An 18,998-nucleotide genomic window follows, 5' to 3' on the forward strand; every position below is an offset into this window, starting at 1 on the left:
ACATGGACTCAAAAAAGGATGAACAGTGGTCCCCTGAGGAAGATCAGACCATGATAAACGGGGTGAGGTGGTCTCTACCAGTAGGTAGGAAATTATGGAACAGGAAATGTTTGAAATTTTACATTCTTGGCATCAGAGAAACAATTAAATGGTCCAGCCCAGAAGTAACACGTGTCAATTCTGCTCACGACTTATTAGCCAGACCAGTCACTTGGCCTAACTCAACCACAAGGAGGCCAGGAAGTACGTGTGCCCAGAAAGGGGAACTGGACATACTTAGCAAACAGCAGTAATGACTTCCACTTGTCAAAATGCAAACTCCAGGCCCCCCCCAACAAGCTCTGATTCAGGAGATCCTTGGAATCTGCATTTTAAATAGGCCTCCTCAGGTGAGTCTGATGCAGAGGAGCAAGGTGGAGTCCCTGGACCACAATTTAAGGCACAGCGACTTAGGGCATCTCTTCAGTATAGGCAGGTGATCAAGAGGACAGGGACACATCTGAGATACAGTTCTCAGAGCTCAGATGTAGGGCCAAGCCTGGGTCACCTCAAGTTGTTATCAAAGAGGGCGACAGATGTCTGGACACTGAGGCCCAGAGGGCTGGACAGAAGCTCCTAAAATGCCCAGGCATGAGGGTAGTGTTGGAACTGTGCCTGAGAAAGAGCAGACCCTCAGGTGTGTGTCGAGCTTCCTTAGGAGAGGAAGAGGGAGGTGGGGCTGACTCCAGGCAGTGATTCTCAGATGTGATCTCAAGTTTCTGTTTATATTAGCAGAAACTCATTGGCCAATATAACATTTTATTGTATAATTGTGGTTTTTCTTTCCTCTGTTCTTTTCTTGCTTCTCTCTCCCTTCTCCATCCCTCTCCTTCTCCCCTCTTCCTCTCATCACATCTTTCTCCCTCGTCCCTCTCATTCCTCCTTTCCCATGGCACCCACCCCTCTGTTCTGTCTCCAGGTATTACGCCATCTGCTGCCAGCCTTTGGTCTATAGGAACAAGATGACCCCTCTGCGCATCGCATTAATGCTGGGAGGCTGCTGGGTCATCCCCACGTTTATCTCTTTTCTCCCTATAATGCAAGGCTGGAATAACATTGGCATAATTGATTTGGTAAGTACCCACGCAGACCCCACTGGTTTACTGTCTGATTAACTTTGGTTTGCTTGGGGTTCTACATAAACAAACAATATCACGTTGGGTGGATATTCTAAGAAAGATTCTGGTACTGATCTGAGTAACAACAGTAACAGCAAAAAAAGCAGGCTAACATTTTTGAAAGCTTACTGTATGCCAGAAAGTACACTAAATACATATAATCCTGACAACGTGCTTTTGAGAAAATTAAATTTTCCCATTTCAGAGATGAGAAAACTCAGGCTCAAAAAAGGTGAAGTTGAGGGCCGGCCCGGTGGCGCAAGCGGTTGGGTGCGCACGCTCCACTGTGGTGGCCCTGGGTTCGCCGGTTCGGATCCCGGGCGTGCACCGATGCACCGCTTGTTAAGCCATGCTATGGCAGCGTCCCATGTAAAGCAGAGGAAGATGGGCACGGATGTTAGCCCGGGGCCGGTCTTCCTCAGCAAAAAAGAGGAAGATTGGCATTGGATGTTAGCTCAGGGCTGATCCTCCTCACAAAAAAAAAATTAAAAAAAGGTAAAGTAACATGCCCAATGTCACACAGCTAGTGAATAGCAGAACAGGTGTTCACAGCTTAGCAGTCAGACTCCAGAGTTTGAGGTATGTGATGTGCCCCAAGAGGCCTTCATCCCATTCCATGCTGAGAGTCTATGAGGCTTACAATGACCCACAGAAAACATGTGGGTGGAGGCTTCTAGAGAATGAAGGGAGCGCTGGGCCAGGAGTCAAGAGAACTGAGCACTGAGCCTAGCTCTGTCACTGACCCACTTCCTGGAGGGCTGCGATGAGAAGATCCCTTGGTCCTCAGTGGAGAATAGCATCTTCCAGTGGTATCTTCCAGTGGTATAGGAGAACAGCGTGTGGCACACATGGCAGGCATTTGCCAGCCCCTCTTCCGATGATCTTTCAGACATGTCCAGCTCTGACATGCTGCGTTTGTATTACCGGACTTGTAAGGAAGATCAAAAGCTGTGGTCTGGATTCGTTAGCAGGGATATATGTTCCCTAGGAAGCTGTCAGGCAGGCACTTTAAAACTGATCTCAGGACCACGTGGAGGTAGAAGGGGAATGGAGAGGAGAGACTGAGAGCGAGCTCTGGCCCAACGGGACCAGTCAGAGCAGGAGCTGCCCCTTCCTCTCTCCACCCCATTCCCAAGCCCCTAATCTTGCCTTGTTCTTTGTCCAGGAAAGGATATCCAAACCAAGGCTGGGCCAGGATTGGCATGTGGTATGTGAGAACAAGAGTTCCTTGGGCTTCTGAAAGAAATGCTGGGGACAAAGGAGTGGAGAAGTAAAAGGGGGTCCGGACAAGGGAGACTGTATGGATGTTTTCTTGAATCCTACCCCTCTTCTTTCAAACTTTCAGTTTTATCATTCTTGGGGGAAATGAAATTCAAGTTTCTAACAACCAAGAGAATAATAACAATAATGGCCACAATTGTGGAACACTTACTGTGTGCTGAGCCCCGGGTTAATGTAATCATTGTTATCTCACTCAGGCCTCACAACAATGCTATGAAGCAAATCCTGTTATTGTCCTCAGGAAATTGAGGATCAGAGAGGTTAAGTCATTAGCTGATATCACATTGGTAGGGAGTGGTAGTGACTATATCTAAGGCCAGGCTTACTGGACTTTCAGAGTCTATGCTCTTAATACAAAAAGTTTTCACCGAGTTCTACATACTAGCAACAAGCAGGATTAAGAATTTAACATGATACCATTTGCAGTAGAATGAAAATCAAATACTTAGGAATAAATCTAACAAAAGATGTGCTAGACATTTACACGAAAAATTATAAAATATTACTGAAATAAATTTTAAAAGACTTAAGGGAACTTAAGATTTAACGTTGTAAAGATGTGGATCTCCCTCAATTGTTCTATTTTAACTCCAATCAAAATCCTAGAAGACGCTTATGGAAATTGATGAGCTAATTCTAAATTTTATAGAGGAAATGCTGAGATATAGGCCTAGCCAAAACCGGCTAGGCCTATATCTTAAAGACCTATATAGTCTTAAAGGAGATGAGCCACAGTTTGAAGACTTTAACTACCAGATACAGTGTGTGCAAGCAGACTGGGAAGGGAGGAGACGTTAACTCCACTATTGGTAGGGTAGGTAGAGTGAAGAATGATTTTGTCCCTATTTTATTTCTACTCTTTGCTGGGGCCCTCAGCCCCTTGTGGACAGACAAGCCCTCTGAGCCCTGGGATATGGTTATATTCCTTTTCTACCATCATGGTTCTATGTGCTGTAGGCTGATAAGAAAATGAAAACTTTGCTGATAAACCTTCTTCTTTCTTTCCTTTCCCCTTTTCGCTTATTCTTCCTTCTCTGTCCCCATCCCCTTCTTTCTACTTTCCAATTCCTCCTTTTCTCTTCTTCTTTTTCATCCCTTTTTCTTTTGTTACAATTTTCCTCGTTCCCTTCCTGCTTCTTCCTCTTCACTTTTTCCTTCCCTTTCTCCCTCCCTTCCTCGCTTCCTCTCTCCCGCCAACTCTCAGATAGAAAAAAGGAAGTTCAACCAGAACTCTAACTCTACATACTGTATCTTCATGGTCAACAAGCCGTACGCCATCACCTGCTCTGTGGTGGCCTTCTACATCCCGTTTCTCCTCATGGTGCTGGCCTATTATCGCATATATGTCACAGCTAAGGAGCATGCCCACCAGATCCAGATGTTACAACGGGCAGGAGCCCCCTCGGAGGGCAGGCCCCTGCCGGCAGACCAGCATAGCACTCATCGCATGAGGACAGAGACCAAAGCAGCCAAGACCCTGTGCATCATCATGGGTTGCTTCTGCCTCTGCTGGGCTCCATTTTTTGTCACCAACGTTGTGGATCCATTCATAGACTACACTGTCCCCGGACAGGTGTGGACCGCTTTCCTCTGGCTTGGCTACATCAATTCTGGGTTGAACCCCTTTCTCTACGCCTTCTTGAATAAGTCTTTTAGACGTGCCTTCCTCATCATCCTGTGCTGTGATGATGAACGCTACCGAAGACCTTCCATTCTGGGCCAGACTGTCCCCTGTTCAACCACAACCATTAATGGATCCACACATGTACTAAGGTGAGTGCTTAGGGGCTTGAGAGATTTTGTTCATTTGCATGGCTCAGAAGAGTTAACTCTCCAGTTTTCTGTTTCCAGAGGGGTTATTCTTGAAAACCTGTGCAGTGTTTGCAAAGATTAAAGAAAATTCTACCATCTGGTCATGGAATAGAGTCGTGAGTGAGGATTCAGGATCTGGGGGAAGACTGACCTACGTTGAAATCCAGTCTCCATAGTTCTATGGCCTTGGGCAAGTCTTTAACCATTCTGAACCTTAATTTCATTTTTTTTAATTGAGATCATAATCACTATATCTATATCCCACGGTTTTTGTGAGGATCAAATTAGTTAATGTACATAGCACATGTAGTACAGAGCCTGACACCTAGTAAGCACTTAGTAAATATCATCTACTATTATTTAAAGGTAGTATTTTAGGGTAGTGGTTACAAGCATGGGCTTTAAGGTAAAATAAATTTTATTTTGACTCTCAGTGCCACTACTAACCATTTGTATAATCTCTCTTGGTTTTATTTTCCTCAACTGTAAAAAAATGGTAACAATAATGGTAACAATATCCATCTCATAGAGTTTTTGTGACAATTAGAGATAATGTGTCCATATAGGGCCCATAAGCACTCACAATACTACTAATGCTGTTATTAATATTAGTAGGAGTAGTAGTAATAGCATCTTGCCTGATACCCTAAGATGGTCATAAAATAGCATGATAGACTAAAATAAGGAGAATGATAAATGTACAAGAGTAATGCCATGTGATATGTGATGTAACGGTTATGGGGCAATATAGAGTGGGGATGTGAGCAGGAAAGAAGCTGATTTGGCTTCAGGGAATCAGGGAAGGCTTCACAGAACAGCATTTTATAAGAATTTGAGACTTGGAGGAGATATCAAGGAAGGAATTCCAGGCAGAGAGAACAGAATGGAATAGGAAAGAACCTGGACAGGTCAAGTGATTTACCCAAGGTTACATAGGTTGATGGAAGCAGGAGTGACTTTGGAGTTGAATATTCAGTGACTAGTCATGATACCTCTCTCTAAACCCTGAGAATTTTCTGGCTCCCCTGAGCTAGAATTGTTCTCAGCTGTGAAAAGCCGTGTGCCATAAGTACACTCATCCTGTAGCAAAGATGAATTGTCAACATTTTTTTTCTTTGCCCTGAGATACACAGGAATTTCTAAAGAGCAATTCCTTCTTTGAGACAAGCATTTAATTTTTCTGATGATGACAGTATTCATCTGTTCTGGCAGCTGAAAACTGGGGAATTTTCATTTGCATGTGTAAGAAAAGAAGAAGAGAAAATGGGAATAGCTATGAAATATAAATGCTTTGCCTCAGAGGCTGCTCAGAAGCATGAATTCAGTTTTCTGCTACCCGTGTGGGCAGACTTGTAGCTAAAGCCCAGTATGGTGTAGAGATTCTAGGTGGCAGAAGGGCCTCAAAGTATACTCCTATAGGCTGACATGCTCTCCTAACTATTATGCCTTAGCAAGTGTCATAGAAAGGACCCACCCATAAAGTAAAGTGTGTGTGCAAGAACTTCTGTGTGGGTGCCAGAGAGTTTTTAGCTATTTAAGCTAGCAGTTGCCTGAGTACAGGCTGTCAACATCTTACAAACAGAATATGCTCCAGCAGAGCATTTGCTAAGTCAGTTGTTTAGAATTGGGTGGCCTTTTCCCATAGAAACAGTCATAGAAAGAGTTTGAGGGTTTCTAGGGCAGCCCAAGAAGTCCTGTTTTACTAATACTGTACTGTTTTATCCCTGCTGCTTTTGGAAATCTGCAGTGGAATTGTAAAGCAGAGATAGTAGTTTAGAGATGGCTTATGGATATACTCTCCATACTTTATTCTTTGCATTTCTTCATGAGGTCATGAAAAACGCAGGAAATTGGTCTGAGATATTTTTCTGTGGAGGTGAGGAATCTCATAAGAGTAGGGGCAGCGTATACAGAGGAGAGAGGACTCTGAAACCTGAATCCTCTAGGGTGTAAGCCTTGCAAGGGCAGGAATCCTACGTGTTTTATTCACTGCTACATACCGAATACCCGATATGTTGCCCAGTGTGTAGTAGGAACTTAAACTCTTGTTGAATAAATGAACAAATCATGCAATTAATTCTTCAGATCAATTGTTTTAACTTGACACAACTTAAGAAAAAATTCGTATTTTTCTCAAAAATCCCACAAATAGGACATCAACAAATTCAGATGAATTCAAGAAATATAAAACCCAAACTATCAGAAGTAAAATCAGCTTTTATCCTGCTAATCCTACCCCTAGCCTCAGAGACAACAGTTAACACTAGTCTGGTGATCTTTTCAATGCATTTACAAACATTCATAAAAACTTATGGATTCATAGATTTTTCTCCCTTTACTTTATATAAATGGGGCCATTGTCTATGTACTTTTCTGCACCTTGCTTTTTATCCCTTAACAATGCATTTTAGAGATCATTCTACCTCAGAACATATAGATCTAACTCATTCTTTTTAACTGTTCTGTACTAAATAATCTTCTATACCAAAAATATGGATTAAAATGTATTTAATTATTTCCCATTAGTGGATGTGTAGGAGTTTCCAATCTTTCGCTATGACAAACTGTACTGTTTTTAATGCTCTTGAACACATTTCTTTGTGCATATGCCAGTATTTCTCTCAAATAGCTACCTAAAGTGAAATTGCTCTATTGACATGTATGTGCGTTTAAAAATGTTATGTTTACCATAAAATCGAACTCCTAGAACACTGTAGTGATCATTCTCATCAGCAGAGTGTGAGGGTAGCCTCTACTCCTTCCCCTCACCAACACTGAATATTATACATCTGTTACTATTTTGCTAATTTAAAAAACGCTTTCATTTAATTTGCATTTTCCAGATGATTTAGAAGGTTAAACCTCTTTTAAATTAATTATTTTATTTATTTATTTTTGTGTGAGGAAGATGAGCCCTGAGCTAACATCCATGCCAATCCTCCTCCTTCTTTTTTTTTTCCCTTTTTCTCCCCAAAGCCCCAGTAGATAGTTGTATGTCATAGTTGCACATCCTTCTAGTTGCTGTATGTGGGACGCCGCCTCAGCATGGCCGGACAAGCGGTGCATCGGTGTGCGCCGGGGATCTGACCCCGGGCCGCTGGTAGCAGAGTGTGTGTACTTAACCACTAAGCCACAGGGCCAGCCCCTAAATTAATTATTGACTAATTTAAAAGTTATTGACATACATTTCTCCTTAGGTGAACTACATCTTCATATGTTTGGTGCTTTATGTGACAACCTTGTTGTATTTTTCTTATTAATTTCTGGATGTTCTTTATTATATTCTGAATATTAGTCCTTTGTTACATATAATTTGCAAATACATCTCCCCATCTTCTGCTTGCTTTTGAACTTTGGTTAACTTTTGTCATAAAGAAGTTTCAAATTTTGAAAACACTATTCTTATTTGACCTCTTACAATTGTCCCATCTTCCTTCTTGAAATAGTTTCCACATTAATTTTCCTAAACACGATACTTGCCTGGTTTTCCTCCTAACTCACCAGCAACTCTTTCTTAGTATTTTTTACAGGTTCTTCCTTCTCTATCTGGCCTCTAAATGTTGGAGTTCTTCAGGGCTTGGTACTTGATACTCTTCTCAGACTACATTCTTACTTTATGTTATTTAACTATCCCTAGCTTTAAATACCTATTTTCATGCTGTCGACTTCTCTTTAATTAATATCTCCAGGTCATAGCTGTCCTCTGAACTCCAGACCACAAGATCCAATTTTCTTCCTTGACTACCCCATATAGGTGCCTCTTAGGAATCTCAAATTTAATGCATCTAAAACAGAATCATTCTGTATCCTGCCCCCTAAACACAAATTCCCTGAATCTTCCCTGTCTCCATAAATGGAACCGTCATCTACCATGTTACTAAATCTAGACACTTTTCTGTGGCTCTGAGGAAGAACTAACGTTAGAAGACAGATGTAAAGATTTAAAAAAGAAAAACCAGTTAGCTGGTATTGAAAATATGGAGTTAAATAGAAGTAAATGTAAAATCCAACCATAGGGGCAAAATATAAATCACAGAAATGTAGGATGATGCCTGAGCGAATTTATAGCTGCATGTGTAAAATTTGGAATTTGATAAGTGTGCCTTCATTTTCCTCATCCAAAGCATCCATTGACAAAGTACTGGATAGGTCACTAGAGACCTCCTTCCATGTTATTAATCATAATTATGATTATGATGCCTAACATAATTCCAGAAGAGAATGTGCCAGTTATTGTATTTAAGAACTTTGAATACATCATTGCATTTAATTTTTACAACAACCAAAGAGATTGGTATTATAATTATCGTCATTTTAGAGATGAGGAAACCAAGGTTTAGAGAGAGAAAGTAATTTATCCAAAGTCATACAAATAGTAAATGTTGGAGCTAGATTTCAGACGAAAGTCTTCCTGACCCCAGAGCTCAGTCTAGTCCAGGCCACTTAGAGTCAGGGTTAGGGTTATCATTTCTCACATTTATCTTGACTCTGTGGATAAATATAGTGAGCCATTTATCAGTCTATCAACTCTGTCTTCCTGCTCATGTTTCTCTATCTTGTCTCCAAACTGTGGAAGACTAGTAACTTGTTCGAATCCAGGCATTTTTCAGTCTCTTTTCTAAAAAGAAAATAAGGTTATGTCAGATGGGCCTATTCTTAGTAATCTCATGTTGACTCCTATCTCTGGGTACCCAATGACTACTCAAAGAAATAATCAATTTAAAAGAAGCCCACCTCAGGATGGATATTGAACTCTTCCCTCTATAGTTTGCAGAACACACCCTTTTTACATTTTTTCAACTGGGGCGTTTGTTCTTTTCTACTTTCTCTAGGTGGCAATGGCCTGCTTACAGTGCTATTTTTCATGGCATTTGTGTTGCTTTAGATTATAGAATTCTTTATTTAAATTCTGTAAGATCAAATATTTCTTGAGGGTAGAACTTATGGCTTTCTCTTCTCTATGTACCATACAGTCCCTCACACAGTGTCTACAAAAGAGCAGATGATCAAATGATCTATAATAAATTTTTAATAATGAAATGTCTTCAGGTTTATGAAAGATTAAAATACTAAAGATTGAAAATTATCTGTTTTTTTTTAAATCTTCCCTAAGACTTAGTCTGCAACCAGGAATCACATTGAGGAGAGGCAGGTCATGACAATACTCTGAAATTGTGGAGCCTTTTTCTCTTAAAGCCTTTTTGAGAAAATGGAATTTTACTTTTCCAGTTGAATTAAAAACAGGCCAGTCTGGCCTCAACGGTTTAGAATAGTAGGTCTTCCAATCTTCGTCCCAGCCTTGTGGCCCTTTGATTTACATAACATTTTATTATTGAACAAGCAGATGGATAACCAATAAAATAAAATATGTTTTTGCAAGACATTCTTAGAGAACTTTGATCACTCAGATTGTAGTAACAAGAGTACACAGTAGCAGAGACGTCTGCAGTTGTGTGTGGTTGTTATCTGTTGGATAAGTATGTTTTTTGGGAGTATCCAGCCCATAATCAAAACAGAAGTGAAGATACCATTTGGTTGGTTGATGAAATAGTTTGTCTAGATGTATAGGTTACATAGCCTCTTAAAAAATAGTTTCCAAACATGAATTATTGTCATATAAATGCTTTCTTGGGCAGTTTTAATTTGTATGCACGTATATATTAGAAAAAAGTATAACACCAGTGTGTGGACAATGGGTTCTAAGAGGTTCACCATGTGTGTGAACTGATTCTTAGTGAATTTGGAGCCAGCTTCTCTCTCCTTGTCGCATCCTTAACCTGGTTCTATAGCTATGTTTTCCCATCCACCAATACCCCTCTTAGTCTTATAGAAGTCACTTTTCCCACTCCAGGAAACTCACATCAAACATAATGGCAGAGAAGGGAAGAAATAACCTGTATTCCTACTCAAGTCAGGAGTTGGACGAGGATGCCTTGTCACCTCTACTGTTCAACATTGTACAGCAAAATGCAAACGACAGAAGGAAGAAATATGAGGTAAAAAAGTGGGAAAAAAAGAGCCAAGCTGCCATTATTTATAAACAATATGGTCATCTACGAGGAAAATCCACTGTATGAAATACACTATGAAAATTAAGATATTTCACAAGGATGTCCAGATACTAGATAACACTTGACATTCAGTGACTCCTACGTACTAGAAATAAACAACTGGAATGTGAATTAAGAAAAACACTACCGGGCCGGCCCCGTGGCTTGGTGGTTAAGTGAGCGCGCTCCACTGCTGGCGGCCCGGGTTCGGATCCCGGGCTCGCACCGACGCGCTGCTTCTCCGGCCATGCTGAGGCCGCGTCCCACATACAGCAACTAGAAGGATGTGCAGCTATGACACACAACTATCTACTGGGGCTTTGGGGAGAAAAAATAAAATCTTTAAAAAAAAAAAAAAAAGAAAAACACTACCATCCACAGAAGCAATAACTAAAGTTACTAAAAAAATATAAAATAAAAGTGTAAGACCTTTATTGAAGGAAACTTTAAAACTTTCCTGAAGGAGACAAGCAGGAATATTGCTGCTTGTTCACTGTTGATAGCAGAAGAGATTGCTGTCAAATCCAAAATTTTCTTGTGAAGTTACAGGAGACTCCTCAGAAGTCCAGGTTTGCAGATTCTGGATCTTGATTCATTAGGTTCTGAGGTTTGAATCACAGTAACTGTGTGCTGAGCACCTAATGTGCCAGGCACTGTGTTTGAGGTGGTAGATATAAAGGTGAACGAGAGTTGGTGACTCTCTGAGCTCACAGCCTAACTGAGGAAAGAGACACATAAGCAAATAATCACAGTACAGTGGACATCACTGGAGTTGTGCACAGATTTAATGGGAGCTGAAGGATTACTACCTTCAGTTTCCTTGTCTTCATTGATGAAGGTCATCACTGTTCCAATCTTTCCTCATCGTCACTGATGTTGGTCATCACTCTTCCAGTCTTTCCTCGTCATCACTGATGATGGTCACCACTGTTCCAATCTTTCCTCATCATCACTGATGATGGTCATCACTTTCCAGTCTTTCCTCATTGTCACTGATGATGGTCATCCAGTCTTAACTTGAATTCCTGCAATGAGAGAATCTTACTACTTGATGAGCCTACTCAATGGTTGGGCAGCTTTAGAGTTTGCAAGGTCTTCCTTTTAAAGGTAGAAGTCCCTATGACTTTCCTTTTAAAGGAAACTTAAAAGTTTCCTTTAAAACTAAAGGGACTTCTACCTACTGGCCCTAGTTCTGTCTTGAGCAAGGGAAAACCAGGCTACATCTTTTATATTGCTTTTCAGTATATTTTTGTTACATGTCCCTTTGAGGATTTTCTTTTACAATCTAAATTTCCCAACTTCTTCCATTACTGTCCATGCAATATTGTTGAAGGTTTGGAGAACATAATCATGTCTCTTTATTTGCAGCTATTATTTTTATTTTTCTTGATCATTTTTCCTCCAAAGTATGGTCAGAAGACTACTTGCATTAGAATCACTAGGGAGCTTAGTCAAAACACTAATTCCTAGGCCCCATTCACTGAACTGGGGCAGGTTAGTGAAAATGACATTTTTGCCAAGATGACTCTTATGCGTATTAAACTTTGAGAACCACAGTCCTAGACTTTCATGGATTGGAATGGTCCAAAGTGTACTGGCATTGATTGTGCTCCAGGGTTATGGCACATATTATAATTCTTAGGTTCTTTTAGAGTCTCTTAAAGGATAATAATTTTATCTGACTTTAACTAGTAAAAAATGGGAGAAAATTCCTTTAGAAGCTTGTCTTAGCTTAGTCATTCTTCAAGCCAAGTGATTCTTCCCACTTGGGAAGTATAGTGTGACCAATATAGACTATGACACATAGTCACATGGGTGATAGGTGACAGGAACAAGCCATATTGATTTGATTTGTGGTTCTTTAGTGTTTTGATTCTGTAGTTCTTTGTCTACTGGATAAATGCCAAGGATCTTTCTAGTCTTGTTCACTGCTGTATCTTCAGAGCCTAGTAAAGTGTCTAGAACATTGTGAGACTTGACAAGGGGATGAAGGAGTGCTTCTGTCCCTTCTCCCCTGGCTTAACTTCTCTTCTGTTTAACCGTCTCCTCAAATATTAGCTCAGATGATCCAAGGCAGAATCAGGGAATTGGAGTGCTGATGGTAACCTTAGAAAAGAGACTTCTTCTACATGAAATCTGTTGAGGATTCCAAATTTGGCTTCCTGGGTGAATAATCCCTGACCTGCCTATCTCACTCCCTCATTGTGAAAAATCAAAGAAGATAATGGATGTGAAATTGCGCTGCTAACTGCAAAGCTCTGCCCTCATGGGAGAGATAATTATGTTATAAGCACAGACTATTTATAAATTAGTTAAGACAGGCAGAGATTGCAGGCAAAGTTTAGCAGAGTTTCTCTGCTGGCATGCCAGGCTTAGCTATCTTCCCTCGTTCTCCAAGTTTACACCTTGCTCAAATCTAGGGCGCTCACCCATTTCCCGAGAAGGCTGAGAACTTCTGCAGGCACTTTCCAAAGAACTTCTTGTCTATCTAACTTGGCTATTGGCTACCATCCTCCATTATCCACTCTCAATCCCCCTGATAAACAGATTTTCCATTGATTTAGAGATCTCTAGAGCTATGCTGTCCAATAGGGTAACCACTAATCACGTTCCAAGAGCTCAGTAGCCACATGTTGTGAGTAGCTACTGGATTAGAGAGTGCAAATGTAGAATATTTCCACCATCGTAAAAAGTTCTATTGGACAAAACAGCTCTAGAGCTATATGATCCTTCTCTCTGGAAGGAGGAAATACATGCTTTCCCTCAGACTTACTAACTATTATCAACCAAAGCTCACTAATAAATAAACCAATTCTAGTGGATGTGCTATATAAGTCTCTGACATTCTCATGTGCAATATTAGTATATTCAGATTTATATATGGAATCAATAGAGGAAGAAAATATGAGGATAGAGAAAAATTGAAAGTGAGAAAGAAGCAAAGAGAACAAGATTCCCACAAAAGACAGTAGAAGAAAAAACTTCGTCTGGGTTCTTGCACTTTGTTGTTTCCTTTATAAATAACAATTATCAGAATTTATGATTGTATTTACTTGTTGATTACTTGTTTATTTTCTGTCTCTCCAGCCAGACTGGCAGTATATGAGGGCAGGTAACATGTCTGTGTTATTCCCAAAATTTCCCCCAGGGTGTAGCACATTGCTCCGTTAGTATATGTATTAGTTGAATGAACGAATGCTCTTATCAGACCTTACTGTTCACTTGGATGGTGTATACTCAAACAAGTTTTCACCGCTTTAAAAAATATTTATTAATTCCCTAACTGGAATAGTTCTTTTTTCACTGTGAAACCACATGCCAATTTTTAATTTCAACACATCAGAATTCCCTTTTAAAATAAAGGTTTTCACACAGTGGATTGGAAGAGTACCCATGGATGAGGAAATAATTTAGGTTTGATTTACTTTGGATCCTTAGAGGTTTCTGCTAAGGTTGGAAAGTTGTTTGACATTTAAAAGCCATTTTATGGCCTTTACCTTGAACTTTGGAGGTTACAATTGGATTCAACATTTACCTCATTGTTTTGAGCCAAAGCATACTTAATCTGCGTGAATCAAAGATGGATGAGGATGACCTTGCCTTATCTCCCCCAACCTCCTCCAGAGCTGGCTACATAATTTGTAGGCCCAACGCTAAATGAAAATGCGGGGCCTCTTGTTCTCAAAGGGCAAGTAAAAATTGCCGTTAAAAGTATTAAAATGTAAAGACTTTTTCTTTCATCCACAGTTTTTCTCTCAACTTGTCATGGTGTATTTTATTTGCTATTTATCTTTTTTCTAGTAGAAAAATAAAATATAATTTTAGATTATTAGCATGAAATTTACTGTTCGTCTTTATATTGTACAATGCCAGTTTTAAATGCAAACGTAAGAACATTTAACTTGTATGTGAAATCTCCAAAATTACACTAATCCTACATTTCAATTAAGATGTGCTTATGTATCTGTTTTTAACAAACATGCACAAAACTAACGCAACTGTTTTTATTTCACTTCTTGATACACACACATTCTACTAGCACACTCTCTCTTCAGCTTACTGATGAGTAAAGAAGGACTGAAAGGGAAAAGAGCCATGGTTTGCCCTGTCTTCTCCTTTCTTTCTACGTCAACATTTTCAGCATCAGTGGTTGGCTAATACAGGGAAGCAACACACGTGAGAAAAGACATGATAGGATTCCTTGTTTCTTAGAACATCACCACCTTCTTTCTGCCTTTGGCAAGTTCTGGTTCAAATGGAAAACGTGGCCTCTCAGGGCCATCAGTGTTCCCAATTACTCAGTCATAGATGTGTTGGTATGAAACATGAGCACAGAACTCTAGTGGACCCATGATCTATGGGAATTCAGCAAGACTCAAAGCAATTACAAGATAAGCGTGTTATAGAAGCTGCCAACAGAGAGATGATGGAAGAAAGGAAGATGCTTCATATATATAATGTGTTTCCCTTGTATTTGCTTTGAGTCTTGCTAAACTCTTTATGCATGGTGGGTCTACCAGAATTCTGTGCTCCTGGGGCATCGCTAATGCAATGGAATAGCAAGGAACTACAGTGTACTCATATATTGCACGTATCACCTCTGCTTGTGTGCATGCTCCATTATCCCTTCAGAATTCACAAGTTCAAAGATAAAGTTATTAAGCATTTCAAGATGGCGACAAGCAGAGCAGTAAACCAAGCTCAGGGCTCCTGTGTGACTGCACTGGTCACACAACAATAAAGCTGACCCTGTCCCCAGTGCTCCCCCAATCCCAACCTGAAGCAGCCTCTCAGAAAACATAGTTCTTGTTGAGATCACTCCAGAAAAACAATGAGAATAACAACATCCGAAGAGCTCCGCTTGCTTCACCAAATACTTAGGATTAGAAAAGTTAGTGCTTTTTGCAGAATGTACCTGCAAAAGTTTGGTGATCCAGTGGCTTAAGCTACCCTCCAGGATGCCCACTTCTGGGCTTAAGTGCTGAGATCTAAATGTATCCCCTCCATTGATACATATTGTCAAGGAAAACTTCCTGCCTCTGACTTAGAGGAAGGTGAACATTGGTACGTAAGCAAAGGGCCATGCCACCAGTGTAGCATAGTGGCTGTAGGTGCTGGAGTCGGGCACACCTGTGTTTCAGTCCTGTCATAGATCTGTCATTTACTATTGGTGTAATCTTTAGCATGCGACAAAACATCTCTGGGTCTCCGTTTCCTCATCTTTAAAATGGGAATAATATTAGAACTCATCTCCTAGGGCCATTGTTAAGGTTAAATATGATAACATATATGCAGAGCTGAGCCCAGCTCCTGTTACAGAGAAAGCGTTCAATGAATGGAAGCTGGTATAATTGTTATTATAATTGTATATATAACATCATTCATCTCTTGGTTAAACAACCTTCTCCATTTATTTTCTCAGCTTCCTGATAAGCATTGCTGAAGAAATGAGTCAATAGAAATCTCTATGTTCTAAACAAGGAAGCAGAGCTCCCTCTGCTAGAACAAAAGCCAGAAATGAATTAAATTAAATTAACCACACTTGTTTGATTTATAAATAATTGTTTAAGCAACATGAGACAAGACATGTTTCCTGGGTACATCATGCCCTGAGCTGAACAGTTGGGACTGTTATTTTGAACATGGCTTCTGGCTTTTAAATTACCTGTAGGCATTTCTTTCACCCAACATAAAAGGCTAACCATGTCGAACAAGTTGGGTACATTCTGTGTGTCTTTGTTTTCCCCCTATTGCTCTGCAAGTGCACTTGTTGCTAGTGTGTTAGGATTCTGTGTACCAGCCCTCTGAGATTGGTGCCCACAATCAAGATGGACTGTGCATGCAACCCTGCAGGGCAAGGCCCCAAACCACAGCCAGCTCCAGAGATGCCCAAGGTGGTTTATCCGAGGTCAAGTATGGAGGCAGTGTGGTGCGGTGCTCTGACCCTTGACCGTGGCTGCTCACTAGAGTCACCTGGGAGCTCTTAATATCTGAGCCTGGATTCCATTTGTAAAGATTCTATTTTGATTAGTCTGGTTGAGGACTAGAAATGCATGTTTTAGGAGCTTTAATGTGCAGCAGGATTGAGAACCATTGGTGTAGTGGAAAGAGCAGGAGGCCTGTCTTCTAATCCCTTACTGATCACCAAGCAGCCATCATCTCTCTCAGCACCAATAAAATGAGGAAGTTGAAGTAGAGAATGCTTCACGTTTAGGCCTAGCTCCATGTCTTAGACAATTGAGATAGCATGGATTTAAACTATTAGTTCTCAACTGGGGACAGTTTTGTTTACCAGGGGACATTTGGCAATGTCTGGAGGCATTTTTGGTTTTCTCAACTGGTGGATGCTGCTGGCATCCAATGGATAGAGGCCAGGGATGCCACTAAACATCCAACAGTGCATGGGACACTTTTCCCCTTACGACAAAGAATTATCTGGCCCCAAATTTCAAAATACTGCTGAAGTTGAGAAACTATGCTTTAAACTAATCTTCTGGACTTTGCAACACAGAACCTTCTTACCACTGCCAGGGGACAGTAGGAGAGGTCTTTTAATAACACCAGGGGTATATGTGCTTTTATCTGCTCAGTTCAGTGCAGCCCCTGCACCATTTGGCTCCTCTTAAGCCACATCCATCCCCAAGCCAAGACTAGGGAAAAAAACCCTGTAGAAAGCAATTGGTGTTGCTTCTGGGAGGAAGGGCTCTGAATTTCTGTGGTTAGAATGTCAGCAGTAACCTTGCAGATAAGCCCTTTCCACAAGGCAGGCTCTATGCGCTTGTTCTCTTACAGTGTGTACTTGGCAGAGACACAGCCCTCCCAATTTAGTCAGAGCAGCTGTTCAGGAAGGAATCGCCTCCAAAGCACGCTAAGAGACCCACCAGAAAACCATACCCCCAAGTATATGTGTGTTTAGTCCACAGTGTAATGATGCAGGTCTATGGCCCATAGAAGGCGTAAAGCTTCATCTTATTCTGGGTGTCAATAAACTAGAGTGTATCCAGAAAGGGTAAACACCATGATTTTCTTTTCAGAATTCATGACGTATGAAGAACAATGTAAGGAACCGGGGATGCTGAGCTTAGAGCTTAAAGAAGATTCAGGTCATAGCACTGTTTTTTATATATCTAAGAGCTCTTATGGGAAAAGGGGATCCAACTTGTTCTGCAAGGTGCCAAGGGAGAGAGGTAGGGATACAGGATTGAAGTTTTAAGAGTGCGTATTTCAGCACAAAATGGAATGGACTGCCTTACCGGGGTTCCAAATAAAGTAGAAGGAGAATTGGATGACCACTAGTCACTTAGAAGTGTTGACTGACCATCAGTCACTGAAAGCATTGACTGATCATTAGTCAGCTGAGGAAGGGATGGGAGGTCGAAGGAGATGTTCTCAGACTCTTCCTTCGTGATTGTGTGAGTTACAGAACCGGGAAAGTCCTCCCACAGTGCAGTTAAACACAAGAGAAAACAAAACCTACTTCAGCTGGCATACCATTTTGTTTGATTGGGGCTGGAGACCTTCTGGAAAGATTACCAGTGGGAAGAGATGTGCCAGAGGTGATATTGTCAATTTCAGGGGCCATTCTCTTTTCCTTTATGATGCTTCTAGCAATCTGTGGCCGGAAATTCAGCCGTACATAAGGCAGAAATCCATACCTGGGCTTTTTAGATGCTCAGTGGTGCACAGCTGATTTGATGCCTGAGGTTCCATTTGAGGAAGATGTTGTCCTATCCACCCATCACAATAAATTTCTCTCTTTTGAGGCTTTAATATGAAAGGAATTGCTGTTTTTTTTTTTTTTTAAGATTTTATTTATTTATTTTTCCCCAAAGCCCCAGTAGATAGTTGTGTGTCATAGCTGCACATCCTTCTAGTTGCTGTATGTGGGACGCGGCCTCAGCATGGCCGGAGAAGCAGTGCGTCGGTGCGAGCCCGGGATCCGAACCCGGGTCGCCAGCAGTGGAGCGCGCTCACTTAACCACCAAGCCACGGGGCCGGCCCAGGAATTGCTGTTTAAAGATTGTAGGGAGAAAGGAGCCCTAAGCTGCGATTGAAGAAACATCTCCTCAGTCTAGTTTTCAGGTTCTTCCTTTTTTATACAGGGATAGCAAAGACCAGGACTTCAGCCTCTGGAAATAACAAGGCAGGATTCCAATCCAGGAGAAACCAGAGTACTAGTGAAGCAGTTTAGTGTTATGGCTAAAAGTCTAGGACTTGGTATTTGATGGACCTCAGTTTGACTTGAGGTCCCGCCCCTTTGAAGCTGTGTGATCCTGGGCAAGTTACTTGACCTCTTGGTGTCTCTGCTTCTTCCCGTGCTAAATGGGAGTAAAGTTGGTTCTTGCCTCATCAGACTGTTGTGAGGCTCGTATGAGATACTGTATACACAGAATCTGGAACAAGTAGGTTCTTGATAAATTGTGTTGTCATTATCGTGGTCATCATATTTTAGGCCAAAAGGTAGGAACACAGGTCAGTAGGACAAGGCTCCTCTTTCTGGAACACTAGTTCATTGTCAGAACAAGGTCTGAAGGGAAATGGTTTGGTGTCAAAATCACCATAATATCCTCCTGATAAGGTACAGGATAATTCCTGAGCAATAAGTTCAGAAGGAGAAGTACCTCAACCGCAAGGACAGAGGAAGTGTGGGGAAGGGAGCAATGCAGAAAGTTCTAGCTGCTGTCCTGCTAGAAATGCT

General features: G+C 41.0%; 1 protein-coding gene across 1 annotated transcript in view; it reads left to right on the forward strand.

Annotated features, from left to right (window-relative positions):
- The window catches only part of HTR4 (5-hydroxytryptamine receptor 4), a 176,244-nt gene that overhangs the window by 147,337 nt on the left and 9,909 nt on the right, over nucleotides 1–18,998 (forward strand). Inside the window, exons 7-9 of the mRNA XM_087429591.1 lie at nucleotides 959–1,112; nucleotides 2,323–2,364; nucleotides 3,643–4,211. Coding sequence (XP_087285717.1) covers nucleotides 959–1,112; nucleotides 2,323–2,364; nucleotides 3,643–4,211 — 765 coding nt within the window. The remainder of the gene's footprint in view (nucleotides 1–958; nucleotides 1,113–2,322; nucleotides 2,365–3,642; nucleotides 4,212–18,998) is intronic.

Source organism: Ceratotherium simum, chromosome 4, assembly GCF_057802395.1.
Source record: "Ceratotherium simum simum isolate JZ-2026a chromosome 4, ASM5780239v1, whole genome shotgun sequence".
Lineage (NCBI taxonomy): Eukaryota > Metazoa > Chordata > Mammalia > Perissodactyla > Rhinocerotidae > Ceratotherium > Ceratotherium simum.